General features: G+C 43.7%; 1 protein-coding gene across 6 annotated transcripts in view; it reads right to left on the minus strand.

Moving 5' to 3' along the window:
- NUP214 (nucleoporin 214) overlaps window positions 1-14,695 on the minus strand; it is a 101,857-nt gene that overhangs the window by 54,318 nt on the left and 32,844 nt on the right. For all 6 annotated transcript variants that reach the window (XM_059142235.1, XM_059142234.1, XM_059142232.1 and 3 more), the window contains 4 exons: window positions 14,215-14,300; window positions 14,031-14,114; window positions 2,738-2,998; window positions 1,661-1,822 (listed from right to left, as the gene is read on the minus strand). In XM_059142235.1, coding sequence (XP_058998218.1) covers window positions 1,661-1,822; window positions 2,738-2,998; window positions 14,031-14,114; window positions 14,215-14,300 — 593 coding nt within the window. The remainder of the gene's footprint in view (window positions 1-1,660; window positions 1,823-2,737; window positions 2,999-14,030; window positions 14,115-14,214; window positions 14,301-14,695) is intronic.

Below are 14,695 nucleotides of genomic sequence, written 5' to 3' on the forward strand. Positions count from 1 at the left end.
CCTTCATAGCAACTTTAGGTTCCTTAATAAGCATTTTAATATTTGAACTTTTCTTAATGCTTTTATCGTAATGGTAATCCCGTCTTTGTCTAAATCAAACCACTATGTCTCTTTAGTCTTTTAAAAAGAACTGTCCAGGGGTGCCTGGGTGGCTCAGTGGGTTGGGCCTCTGCCTTTGGCTCGGATCATGGTCTCGGGGACCTGGAATCGAGCCCCGCATTGGGCTCTCTGCTCAGCAGGGAGCCTGCTTCCCCCTCTCTCTGCCTGATTCTCTGCCTACTTGTGATCTCTGTCTGTCAAATAAATAAATTTTAAAAAAAGAACTGTCCAAAGTGATAATGTGTTCCAAGCAGTGATAAAACTAAAAAATAATTTTATTCAACTACAACAAAAATATGTGATTTATAGCAGAGTTTCTCAACTTTGGCACTACTGACCTTTCGGCCTGGATCATCCTTTGTTGTGGGGGTGCCCTGTGCACTTGAAGATTTTTTTGCAGTGTTCCTGACATCTACCCACTAGATGCCAGCGGCACTGCCAACCGGGGGAAGGGGGGGGAGTGCGGGGTGCAAAACAGCCTCCCCTGAGAACTACTGGCTTGTACAAACTGACTACTGGTGATAACCAAAGCCCTTGAGGCCAACCACCTAGAAACCCTAATGGGGGAAGTTCTGGAGAGCCAGGAAGCACTGACAAATCAAGTGCTGATGATGACGAGCTCATCAGAGTTTCCCTCTGTGAAGGCTAAACCGGCAATCTTAAGAAAACATTGCACTGACACAGAAAGCGCAGGGCTGGAGGCCGGGTTCTGCTACTTTTCGGCTGGGTCACCTTCGCCTCTCTCCGAACCTGACATCACTCAGAAGCAAAATGGGCACACTCATACCCACCTCCCAGCGCGGCTGGGATCCTTATGACACTGGCAGATAATTCTAATGTTATCAGATGATCTAACAGCAAAGATTAAGTTGGAGCTTAAAGCAGACATTATTCAAATGTAGGGATCAACAACTTCATCCAAAAACCAATGATTCCCCACTCAGCTGGATGTGGCAGATCTAACAGCTACCCTTGAAAGGAAAAAGCTTGGGGTGTCTGGTGGCTCAGTGGGTTGAGCTTCTGCCCTCAGCTCAGGTCATGATCTCGGGTTCCTAGGATGGAGCCCCATGTCGGGCTCTCTGCTTGGCGGGAGGCCTGTTTCCCCACCCCCCACCCCCGCCTGCCTCCCTACCTACCTGTGATCTCTACCTCTGTCAAATAAATAAATAAATAGATAGATAGATAGATAAATGGGAAAGCTTCAGATCTAGTCCTAGGATCGGGTTCCTAGGATGGAGCCCCATGTCGGGCTCTCTGTTTGGCAAGAGGCCTGTTTCCTCTCCCCCCACCCCCGCCTGCCTCCCTACCTACTTGTAATCTCTCTCTCTCTCTGTCAAATAAATAAATAAATAGATAGATAGATAGATAGATAAATAAATAAATAAATGGGAAAGCTTCAGATCTAGTCTCAGCCTTCTTGGGCCCTGCTCCCCGAAACAGTGGGTCGGGGGCAGGGACTGCCCTGTCAGTCCTCTCTTCTCAAGGGCAGCAGAGGGAGCGAGCTGCCGGCCAGGGCCTGCTGTGCTGGCCTGCAACAGCTGCAGCTCACGACCGAGGCTACCTGGGGCCTGGCTGGCCATCTGACGTCTCAGTGCTGCGGCGGCGGCCGCCTGGGGGGCTGAGAGGCTGTGGGAAGGACCGGGGGCGCCATGCTTCACGGTTTTGGTTGCAAGCATTGTGCTGTCAGCTCCTTGAGGAATAATTTTGCTAGCGGACGTTGACGCTGAAAAAAAAAGAAACAGCAAGTGAGAGAGTGGGTTGGAGAAGAGGAATACACAAAAGTGAAGGTGGCAAGCCCCCCATTGTGATGTTGCAGGGGACATGCAAGGGTTACCAATGCTTCAGCACGCACGCACAGGACGGAACCGAGAAACTCACAGGCTGGCTGCTCCACCAAAGAAGCCACGTGCGCTGTGCCCGCCCAGCTCTAGTTGCTGAATCTCTGATATGAGCACTTCCTTCAATACTGACCGAGATAGAACTTTCATGCCAACACAGGTAAACTCCCTGCTCTCCTCTCGTAAAATCTCCCCCTTCGCGTGCCTTCCCGTGGATGTCTGTTCTCTGTCAGAAGCCCCTTCAGTGTGAAGTCCTGACACTGAACCGGAGGTGGGACAGCCCAATACCGGTCACTTCTGAGAGCCAGTACTGCCACTGAGCGTGGCAGCCGGCAAGTCCCGGGGCAGCATATGGCTACAAGTAGCAAGCTGACTGAGCTAGGATTTGAAAGGCAGGAGTGCGAATGTTGCTTTAGAGCGAGGCAAACAGCCTCCTCCTCTAACTCCTGAAATCCCCTGTGTGTGTGTTGTTTGTTTGTTTTAATGTGTGCAGGTAATCCCTCTACCCAACGTGGGGCTCAAAGTCAAGACCCTGACATCAAGAGTTGCACGCCCCTCCAACTGAGCCAGCCCGGCACCCCACACCTGTTTTAGAACCACCTGCTAGACTCACAGGAAAGCCAGGCCAGTGTGAGCCCTGCAGGGCCCCTTCTCTCTGCCTCTTTCAGATTTTCTGAATTCAGCTTCTATTTTCTGGACCATCAGTAGAGAGGGGCTGGACTTGGTGGTGCAACAGCAGAAAAGCCAGGTACGGCTCCTCCAGCAAACACGCACCCCACAGCGAGTCACTGTGCACTTACTGGTCGTTCCCATCACGCCAGGCGAACCATGAATCAGGGGAGATTTAGCAAAAGGCGTTGCCTGCGGCAAGACTCCGGGCTGGATGGAAGGGGTGCGCACCACAGGTGCGTGCCGTGGGACCTGGGCCACCGTGTCATCATCCTTAAAGGACACCCGCGTGTCCTCGCCCTCCAACGACTGGGACACAGATGATGTGGAACTGGCTTCGTCCAAGTCTTCGTAGTATCTCTGAGACAGGAAGGCTGACCGGGACAGGCTGGCTGCCAACCAAAACAAAATGCAAGTTAGATGATTCAAGCAAGTCTGCAAGCTGTGTCACTTTCACTGTCGACATGGAAATATCCGGTTTAGAAACCCTTTAGTTGGGGTGCCTGGGTGGCTCAGTGGGTTAAGCCGCTGCCTTCGGCTCAGGTCATGATCTCAGGGTCCTGGGATCGAGTCCCGCATCGGGCTCTCTGCTCAGCAGGGAGCCTGCTTCCTTCTCTCTCTCTCTCTGCCTGCCTCTCAGTGTACTTGTAATTTCTCTCTGTCAAATAAATAAATAAAATCTTTAAAAAAAAAAAAAAAGAAAAAAAAAGAAACCCTTTAGTTACAACTTCTTTTAAGCGGAAGAAGCTGTAGGGGAAGGTGAACACCCACAGTCTGGGGCCCTGCTCGAAGGAAGCTTAGAGAAACCGAGCGGCACAGGCCAGGAACGTGTTGACCATCGCCAAACAAAAAAAAAAATGGGCAGTGAGAGACGGAATACACGATGGGCAGAGGTGGAGAGCTCAAGACACCGCCGTGAGCTCTCACAGGCAGAACCAGCAAACCAGGAAAGGACCAGACAAGCATGCAGAGAAGAGCCTCTCGCCAACAGCAAACTTCTAAGAACAGGGCACACGAACCGGGAAGACTGAATGTCCTCCGTCCTGGCGCTTCCAACATTCCCAACCCTCAAATGATTCTTTTGAATCAATTAGGCTTAAAAAAAATCCCTGAAATAAAAACTAACTTGCCCTCTTTTTTCCCCTCTTCTACAAATGATGAAGTAAGGCCTCGTGCTATTTTGAAGTACACAGGGCTGCCTGTATACTGGAAAAACCATAAACCAAACCAAAGACCTAGCTCTTTCTCAAGTGACTTAAAAGCACTGCTACTATTTACTGACTTGGTTGCCTTATGGGCACATCACTCCATAAGATTTTATTTGTAGCAATCAACAAATGCACCTGAAAACCCAGGCTACCTGCTAGGGCTGCAGCACTGCTCAGTTTCGTGGCCATTAGCCACATGTGACTATTTAAGTTAAAAATAATTAAAGGTAATTAAATGAAAATTTCAAGTCTTCAAGCTTCGCCAGCCACATCTCTCCTGCTGGGATCAAGGATGTGGCTACCTTCCTGGCATTAAAAAAGGGGCCCGGGGCGCCTGGGTGGCTCAGTGGGTTAAGGCCTCTGCCTTCGGCTCAGGTCATGATCCCAGGGTCCTGGGATTGGGCTCTCTGCTCCACGGGGTGCCTGCTTCCTCCTCTCTCTCTCTGCCTACTTCTGATCTCTGTCTGTTAAATAAATAAATAAAATCTTTAAAAAAAGAAAAGAAAAGAAAAAAAGAAAGAAAAGGGGCTCCATTGAAACCTAAATAATCTTATTCTGGGGGTGCTTAGGTTGTTCAGTCCTTAAGCACTGGCCTTCAGCTCAGGTCATGATCCCAGAGTCCCGGAATCAAGCCCTGCATCAGGCTCCCTGCTCCGAGGGAAGCCTGCTTCTCCCTCTCCCGCTCCCCCTGCTTGTGTTCCTCCCTTGCTCTGTCTCTCTGTATAAAATAAATAAATACAACTTTAAAAAAAAATCTATTATTCTGCTTAAACTCTAACTCAGATTAGAAAAGGCAAAAAGGCACGTTAACAGAAAAAAAAAGGACAGCAATCTTCATCTCAGTAGACAAAGCAAACCTCATGCCTTGTGGGAACTACAGAAACCCCTCCCTTTGAGCTCAAGACAAGGTTGCTCACTCACTACTTTAATGGCTTCTGCACTGGTGGTCCTAGCGAGTGAAATAAGGTAAGAAAAATAAAGGACCAAAAAAGAAGAAACAAAAGTATTAGTACCTATATAGAATTTAACTGTTCCCATAGAAGTTCAAGAAACGGGCGCCTGGGTGGCTCTATTTTTAGGCCCGCTGCCTTCAGCTCAGGTCATGATCTCAGGGTCCTGGGATCTAGCCCCGCATTCGGCTCTCTGCTCAGCGGGGAGCCTGCTTCCCTTCCTCTCTCTTTGCCTGCCTCTCTGCCTACGTGTGATCTCTCTCTCTCTCTCTGTCAAATAAATAAATAAATAAATAATCTAAAAAATATAATAATAAAAAAAAGAAAGTTCAAGAAATAGTTACAGATATTATTTGAATAAACCAGTTTAGCTACGCTGCTGGATACAAAGTCAACATACAAAAGATCTAATATATTTCTATTATCACATCTAACATAAAACATAAAATGAAACTTAATGAAGAAAATCCATCATCACAGGAATATTAAAATTTTTTTTTCAAGATTTTTATTTATTTTAGAGACAGAGAGAGAGCAAGCACAAGCAGGGGGAGGGGCAGACAGAGAAGCAGACACCCTGCTGAGCAGGGAGCCCCATGTTGGGCTTGATCCATCCCAGGACCCTGGGATCATGACCTAAGTAAGCTATAGGCAGACGCTTAACTGAACCACCCAGGTACCCCCATTAAAAATATTAAACTCATGGGAATCAGTCTAACAAGAGATATATATATATGTTCTTCATGAAGAAAACACTGAAAGAAATTAAAGATGCAAATAAAAATATACCATGTTTAGCAACTAAAAGATCAACACTGTACAAATGCCAATTCTCTCAAGTTGATCTAGAGATTTAATACAATCCCAATCAAAATCTCAACTTTTCTTTGAGGGTTAAGGGAGACAGAATTTAGCAAGACAATTCCAATATTAATATGGAAACAGAAAGCACCAGGAAGAGCCAAAACATTCTAGATCATGGGTCAACAAACTAAAACCTTGGGCCAGCTACCTGTTTTTCCAAATAAAGTTCTACTGAAACACCGACATGTTCATTCATTTGTATACTGTCTGTAGCTGCTTTCCCATCACAAGGGCAGAGGTGAATTAGGCACAACAGAAACCATGAGGCGGGCAAGCCTAAAATATTTACTACTCAACCCTTAAAGAAAAAGGCTGCACCTGCCGTCCTAGATTACAGAACCTCCTGTGACGAGGTACAGAACCTGCCCTACTATCCTGTTAGGGCAGCCACTAGTCACACGTGACCACTGAGCACGTGAAATGTGGCTAGGGGATTGTAAAACTGATTTTTTAGCTTGATTTAGTTTTTATTAATTTAAATAGTCCAGTGTATTAAGACTGCACAGCTTTTGAACCTAGAAGAACAGTACTGAGGTTTATTTAGTACAAGTTAATTACGGCAGTGTGGTAGCAGTGGCTTCTCATCACTGTGTGACGCCAAGAGACCTCCATATAAGGATAACTGATTTACAACAAAGGTGGTCACTCAGCAGGGGGCAAAGGAGTCTTTTCAATAAACATTACCAGGACAATCAGCTATGTAAATACAAAACACGTGAGCCATACTTTGTATCTTCAGCACAAATCAATTCCAGACAGTATAAACAAAACATGGTACACCCATAGGACAGACCACTACTCAGCAATTAGAAGGCGTGAACTATTTATGTTATACATCATGCATGAACCTCAAAAACATACTAAGTGAAAGAAACCAAACCAAAAAACTATGTAAGATTCCATTTATACGCAATTTCAAAAAAAGGCAGATCCCAACAGAAAGAAAAAAGATCAGTGGTTGCTGGGGGCAGAGGAGGGAATGACTATAAACAAGCATGAAGAAACTTCCTGCGTGGTAGGAGTATTCTAAAACTGGAATGTGGTGATGGTTATACAATTCCACAAGTTTAATAAAAACCATCAGACTCAACACTTACAAAAGATGAATTTTATAATATATATTTTTAACGATTTTATTTATTTATTTGGCAGAAAGAGTGAGAGACCACAAGCAGGCAGAGCAGAAGAGGGAAAGGGAGAAGCAGGCTCCCCACTGAGCAGGGAGCCCAATGTGAGGCTCCATCCCAGGACCCTGCGATCATGACCTGAGCTGAAGGCAGTCACTTAACCAACTGAGCCACCCATGTGCCCCTGAATTTTATCATATGTAAGTTATACCTTGATGCAGCTGTTTAAAACAAAATCAATTCCAGGTAGATGGCAGATCTAAATTTGAAAAGCAAACTATTAATATTTTCAGACAATAATAAAAATGCATGCATACTCTTAAGAGGTATTTCTTTCTTTCTTTCTTTTTTTTTTTTAACTTTTTATTTATTTATTTGACAGAGAGAAACAGCAAGAGAGGGAACACAGCGGAAGGGAGAGGGAGAAGTGGCTCCCCGCCAAGCAGGGAGCCTGATGCGGGGCTCAATCCCAGGACCCTGGGATCATGATCTGAGTCGAAGGCAGACACTTAAGAACTAAGCCACCCAGGCGCCCCTAGAGAAGGACTTCTTAAAGAGAACACAGAAGTATCAACTGCAAAGGAGAAGGCTGGTAAGTCTATTTTAAATAAAGCACTTGTTTGCCAAAAGAAGGAAAAACGCAATAAAGTGAGTACCTACAACCCATATAACCAACAAAGGGCTGGTATCCAGAATGAATACAAACTTCTATGCACCAGTAAGAAAGATTTCCCAGTAGATAAATGAGCAAAAGATGCAATCACAAACTTGTCAATGTTGTGTCATGACACAAAAGTCAACTATTAACCAAATACTTAACACACACAAGGGTTACACCACAGTAGTTAGAAGGGAAAAGACTGACAATATTAAGCTTGTAGAAATGTGTAAATGTAGAAAACTGACATAGTCACACCTTGATGGTAAAGCAGAGTAAGCTGGTATAGCCACTTTGGAAAACTGTATAGAAGAAATCTAAGGAAGCTGGGCGGTGGAGAGTACCAGCCAACAATGTAACGAGAACACATGTGCCTGAAGATGTTCAGAACAACATTTTGTTCCATTACAGCCAGAAACTGGGGACAGTAAGCGGCCACCAAGAGGAGAAAGGATAAGTAAATGCAGTACATTTATACAGCCGGATACTATGCAGCAGCACAGCAGGCAAAACCCCCTGAAAACAGGCAAAACCAAACAGTGTCTGAGAAGACATCGCTCAGGTAATAAAACTGACCCAAAAAAGCACAATTAGGGAGATTGAAGAGAATGGCAACTCAATGCAAAGTCCAATTCTGAACTGGATCCTTGATTTTTAAAAGATGCTATGAAGGTCATAAGAGGAACAGTTGGCAAAATGTCAGTATGGATTGCATACTAGATAACAGTGCTCTGTCAAGGTTAAATTTCCTCAATCTGATCATTGTATTATTGTGGAAGAGAACATCTTGTTCTTAAGGGACACATGCTAGAATACTTAGGAGTAACAAGTCCTGTCTGCAACTTATTTCTAAATAGTTCATCAAAAATAATAACAGAAAGACCTGTACTCTGAAAACTATAAAAACTATAAAAACTGATGAAAGAAATTCAATAAGACACCAAGAAATGGAAAGACAGGGGTGCCTGGGTGGCTCAGTCAGTTAAGCATCTGACTCTTGATTTCGGCTCAGGTCATGATCCGGGGGTCCTGGGATCAAGCCCCCTGTAGGCTTTGTGCTCAGCAGGGAGCGTGCTTGGGATTCTCTCTCTCCCCCTCCCCTTCCCCCTTGCCTCCCTCATGCACACGCTCCATGAAATAAATCTTAAAAAAAAAAAAAAAAAAAAGGAAAGACATTCCATGCTCTTAAATTGGAAGAACAAATAACAGAATGTCTATATTACCCAAAGCAAGCTACACATTTAATGTGGTCCCTATCAAAACACCAAGAGCATTTTTCACAGAACTAGAACAAACAATCCTAAACATGGTGTGGAACCACAAAAGGTCCCAAATAGCCAACGCAATCTTGAAAAAGAAAAACAAAACTGGAAGCATCGTAATTTCTGATTTCAAGTTATGTTACAAAGTTACGGTAATCAAAATGTCATGGTACTGGCACATCAAAATAGACAGACCAAAGAAACAATATAAAACCTAGAAATAAACCCATGATCAACTGAGGAAAGAATATGCAATGGGGAAAAGACAGTCTCCTCTACAAATGGTGTTGGGACACCATTTAAAGCGGACCGCCACATAAAAAGGAGTGAAACTGCACCATTTTCTCACGCACACACAAAAATAAACTGCAAATGGATTAAGGACCCACATGCGAGACCTGAAACCCTAAAAATCCCAGAAGAGAGCACAAGCAGCAATTTCTCTGACTCTGGCCATAGCAACATCTTTCTAGATATGTCTTGAGGTAAGGGAGACAAAAGCAAAAATAAACTATCGGGACTACATCAAAATTAAAAGCTTCTGCATAGCATTATAACTAAAAGACAACCTACTGAATGGGAGAAGATATTTGCAAACGGCATATCTCATAGAGGATTAGAATCCAAAATACATAAAGAATTTATACAGTTCAACACCAAAAAAACCCAAATAATCCAATTAAAAATGGGGCACAAGACATGAGCAGACATTTCTCCAAAGACATGTAGACGGCCAACAGACACGCGGACAGATGCCCAACATCACTCACCTGTCAAGAAAATGCAATCAAAGCTACCATAAGACAGCACCTCACACCTGTCAGAAGGACTAAAACCAAAAACACAAGAAATGGGTGCTGGGGAGGATGTGGAGAAACAGGAACCCTCCAGCACTGCTGGTTCAAATGCAAGCTGGTGCAGCCGCTGTGGAAGACAGCATGGATGTTTCTCAAGCAATTAAAAACAGAACTATGCTACCATCCAGGAACTGCACTACTGGGTATTTTCCCAAAGCAAAACACTAACTCACAGGGATCTGGGCACCCCTGCATTTACTGCAGCGACACTGACAACAGCCAAACTATGGAAGCAGCCTGAGTGTCCACCGACGGAAGAATGGGTTAAGAAGATGCAGCCTGTGTGTGTTTGTGTGTGTGTGCGCGCGCACAGACATAGAAAAGAATGAAATCTTGTCATCTGCAACAATATGGATGCATCGAGAGAATATAATGCTAAGCAAAAAAGTGAGTCAGAGAAAAAGAAATACATAATTTCACTCATATGAAGAATTTAAGAAAAAAAAAAAAAAACGAATAAAGGGGAGAAAAAGGAGAGTGGAGGGCAAACCAAGAAACAGACTCGTAACCGTAGAGGTCACCAGAGGGGAGGTGGCGGAGGATGGGTGAAACAGGTGACGGGTCAGAAGGACAGCTCTCACGATGAGCACCAAGTACTGAACCGAACTGTGGATTCACTGCATTGTACACCTGAAACTAACATAACACTGCACGTTAACTATACTGGAATTAAGATAAAAAACTCAGTAAATATATTAAAAATATTATTAACAATAACGTGAACATGTGTGGTAGAGAGGAGAAAAATAAAGCAATTGTGACCAACATTACTAGAAAATCTGGGTGAAGGGTAAGTGGGTAAGTGGGTGCTCACTTATCCTTGCAGCTGGAGTTTTGAAATTTTTCAAAATAGTAAGTAAAAATTACAAATATCAAAAGGAAAAAACCAGACAAGTAAAAGCAAAGGCACACTTTCACATATGTCCATACAATGGTACTTCTTGGGAGGCGGAAGACCGGGATGCACGAGAGGGGTCTAGGAAGTTGGCCACGAAAATATTCTGTTTCCTAACCCAGGTAGAGGTTACACAGATGGGCAATTCTGTTTTGTGTTCTTTTCTGTACATGTTTTATAGTTCATAACTATTTTTTAAAAGATTTATTTATTTATTTGACAGAGATCACAGAGAGGCAGGTGGCGGGGGCGGGAGGGAAGGAGGCTCCCTGCTGAGCAGAGAGCCCAACAAGGGCTTCGATCCCAGGACCTTGAGACCATGACCTGAGCTGAAAGCAGAGACTTAACCCACTGAGTCACCCAGGTGCCCTATAGTTCGTACTTTAAAAGTTAAATATTTTGGCGGCGCCTGGGTGGCTCAGAGGCTGCCTTTGGCTGAGGTTACGATCTCAGGGTCCTGGGATCCAGCCCCAAGTGGAGCTCCTTGCCCAGCAGGAGTCCGCTTCTCCCTCTCCCTCTCCCCCTGCCCCCCTCCTCTGCTCATGCTCTCTCAACTGGGTCTCTCTCAAATAAATAAGTAAAATCTTTTTTTTTTTTTTAAGATTTTATTTATTTGTCAGAAAGAGAGAGAGAGAGCAAGAGGGTGAGCACAAGCAGGGAGAACAGAAGGCAGAGGCAGAAGCAGGCTCCCCACTGAGCAAGGAGCCCAATGTTGGACTCAATCTCAGAATCCTGGGATCATGACCTGAGCCAAAGGAAGACACTTAACTGACTGAGCGACCCAGGCATCCCTAAATAAAATCTTTTTTTAGAAAGTTAAATATGGGGGCACCTGGGAGGTTCAGTGGGTTCAGGTCATGATCCCAGGGTCCTGGGATCGAGCCCCGCATCGGGCTCTCTACTCAGCAGGGAGCCTGCTTCCTCCTCTCTCTCTACCTGTCTCTCTGCCTACTTGTGATCTCTGTCAAATAAATAAATAAAATCTTTTAAAAAGAAAGTTAAATATGTTTATATGCTCTGATTTATCCTTTAATGTATATTTCCTAGATTTAAAGTGCTTGACTATAATGTGCAATTTCTACTTAATGTCTATATTATCTTCCAAACTGAAAGTCTAATGTGGTCATACACTAAGTTTCTCTTATTAACCATAATGTTTGGGACAAAGTAGGCAATCATATTTGTTGAATGAGCAAGTAAATTACATAAATCTCACTTCTAAGGAATTTATTACGAAGATACAATCAGAGATGTGGTTAAGGATTTGTGAACAAGGATGTTCTGAGCAAAATCTTGGCAATGAGATTAATACTTAACAGGAACTGGACAAGTAAATTACAGCCTTCTAATACACGGAAATAGTGTGCAGTCATCAGAAGGCGTATGTTTAATATTTAAAAACAGAAGGCATGCAAGTTTTTTAATTTTTAAAATGTCTAATTTTTTTTCATTATGGCAAAATACACAAAACATTAAAATTTACCACCTTAACCATTTTTTAAGTGTACACTTCTCCAGCTTTAAGTACATGAACACTGTGGTGCAACCATCCATCTCCAGAATTCTTTGCATCTTGTAAAACTAAAACTCTGTCCCCAGTCTCCGGAATTCTTCCATTCTCTCCCCTGCGGTCCCTGCAACTGCCATGCTCTTTGTGTCTGTAAATTTCACGACTCTAAGGATCTCATCATACAAGTGCAGTCGTACAGTATCTGTCTTTTTGTGACCGGCTCATCTCTGTTAGCACGTCATTCTCCTGGCTCATCCACGGTATAGCATGTCATCAGAATTTCCTTCCTCTTTAAGGTGCACATAATACCCCACTGCACTTATCTTTTCAGCCGCTGACGGACACCTGGCTTGCTTCTACCTTTCAGCTACTGTGCACAGTGCTGCTATGAACATGAGTGTACAGATACCTGACTGAGTTCCTGTTCTCAGTTCCTCTGGGTACCTGCCCATGAGTGATTTACTGGATCACATGGTTAAATCTCTTTCTCATTTATTTTTTTAAAGATTGTATTTATTTATTTGACAGACAGAGATCACAGGCAGGCAGAGAGACAGGTAGAGAGAGAGAGGAGGAAGCAGGCTCCCTGCTGAGCAGAGAGCCCGATGTGGGGCTCCATCCCAGGACCCTGGGATCATGACCTGAGCCAAAGGCAGAGGCTTTAACCCACTGGGGCACCCAGGCATCCCTCCGCTCAGGTCTTAATCTCAAATTCAGTGAGTTCAAGTCCCACACTGGTTGTGGAGACTACTTACAAAAAAGAAAAAATTCCCTTATCTGTGACTACTACTTACTCTCAATATTACATGATTACACTCAATATTATATGATTACAGAAAAATTAATAAGTCATGGTACAGTAAGATTAAATTTCCTTCTGTTAATTACCAAAAAGTATCTGTTGTTGGTATTAAAAAACAGTTTCAACTTACAACACAATTTCAAAGGAAAAAAGCAGATATGGGCACTAAAGCAAAGCATGATTATGTATGAAGTTGTCTAGGACAAGTACTTTTTTTAAAAAAGGATTTGATTTATTTATTTGACAGAGGAGAGAGAGAGAAAGCACACAAACAGGGGAGCGGCAGGCAGAGGGAGAGGGAGAAGCAGGCTTCCCACTGAGCAGGGAGCTGGATGTGGAGCTCAATCCCAGGACCCTGGGATCAAGACCCAAGTCGAAGGCAGAAGCTTAACTGACTGAGTCACCTAGGCGTCCCTAACTAGTATTAAAAAAAAAAAAAAAAAGAAAAGAAAGAAAGAAAGAAAAAAAAAGAAAAGATTTTTTAATTCACTTTAGAGAGAAGGCAAGCATGCTCAAGCAGGGAGAGGCGGAAAAGGGAGAAAAAGAATCTGAAGCAGACTCCGCACTGAGTGCGGAGCCCAAAGCGGGGCTCAATCCCACAACCACGAGATCATGACCTGAGCCAAAACCAAGGGTCGGATGTCCAACCAACTATGCCACCCAGGTGCCCCACACGACAAGTATTTTTTAAAAACAAAATTGAGATAATAACATAGTAATTTAATGATAAAATTCTTTTCCATTAGTCACATGGCTTCTTTTCCACAAGTGTGTTGTGCCATCATTCTCTCATAGTAGGTTTTTGCTTTATTTCCTAAGTTGTTTTTTCCTTTCTTCCTTCCTTCCTTTTTCTTTATTTCTTTATTTCTTCCTTTATTTCCTAAGTAGTTTCCTAAGTATTTCCCCAACCACAATGCAATTCTACTCCAAACCCCACACAAGTTAAGACAAGTAAAGCATCTTCAGACAAAGCAGAGGTCTGGGTCCCTGGTACCAGCTCAGTGTTCTCCAAACCCTTGGGAACCACCACCACATAACCGAAGGACTACGGAACACAGTGTCAAAGCCACGGCTACTACCTTGAACTGCCCTGAACAGTATGTACAAGCTGCTCTCTACTCTAATATTCAGATGGGCAACAGATCTGGGGACATTTCTTCTATTTCTTACTCAGAGCCGAAGGAAAGCACAGACACACAGACACGGATACATCCAGACTCCTCCTTCCTTCCTACTTTCATACCAGGCACTGTATGTTTGAGGCTAAAAATTCAGGACCGGTTCCCTTTACCTGGGGCAGTGGATCTCACTGGGGGGGTCTTCCTCTTGGCCAAGAAGTTTCTTAGCTGTGCTTGTTTCACGGGGGACAGTTTAGCTGCAAGAAATTCATGAACCCATAAATGCTTAAGACTTGGTTTTTAAGAAGTCAACAGAAGACAATGCAGAGAGTTAAAGAATGAGAAGAATGTGTTTACCTGGCACTCTGGACAAAGGCTTGGTGTGAGATTCTATGGTGGTTTTCAACAAAGCATTACGGAGACTTTCGAGGTCACTGTCAAAACTAAAAGACAATTGTGTTACATACAAACCAACTATGACCTGAGAAATCTCCCCAAATATAAATGCCAGAAAGCCTCCCCAATACGGTAACAGGAAATCTGATCAATCAATCAACATAATCCAATCCAAAAGGAAAGAGATTACAACCTCAATACCCGCCCCCTCCCCCCACCAGGGCAAACACAGCACTAACTGCGCTATAGCACAAAGGGCAGTTAGAATGTACACATTTGGCCTAAAGGCAGAAACATAACAACATCCCAGTAACTTCAGGAGTAAACTGTCTAACTGCCAGGTCTGAAAGTTTTTGCTCAAAATGAGAAGTCAGAGCTTCTAGACACGTTAGTCAACCTAATTCTACCAGTTAATTTTCAAAACAACGACACTATTTACATA

This window comes from Mustela lutreola, chromosome 12, assembly GCF_030435805.1.
Source record: "Mustela lutreola isolate mMusLut2 chromosome 12, mMusLut2.pri, whole genome shotgun sequence".
Classification (NCBI taxonomy): domain Eukaryota; kingdom Metazoa; phylum Chordata; class Mammalia; order Carnivora; family Mustelidae; genus Mustela; species Mustela lutreola.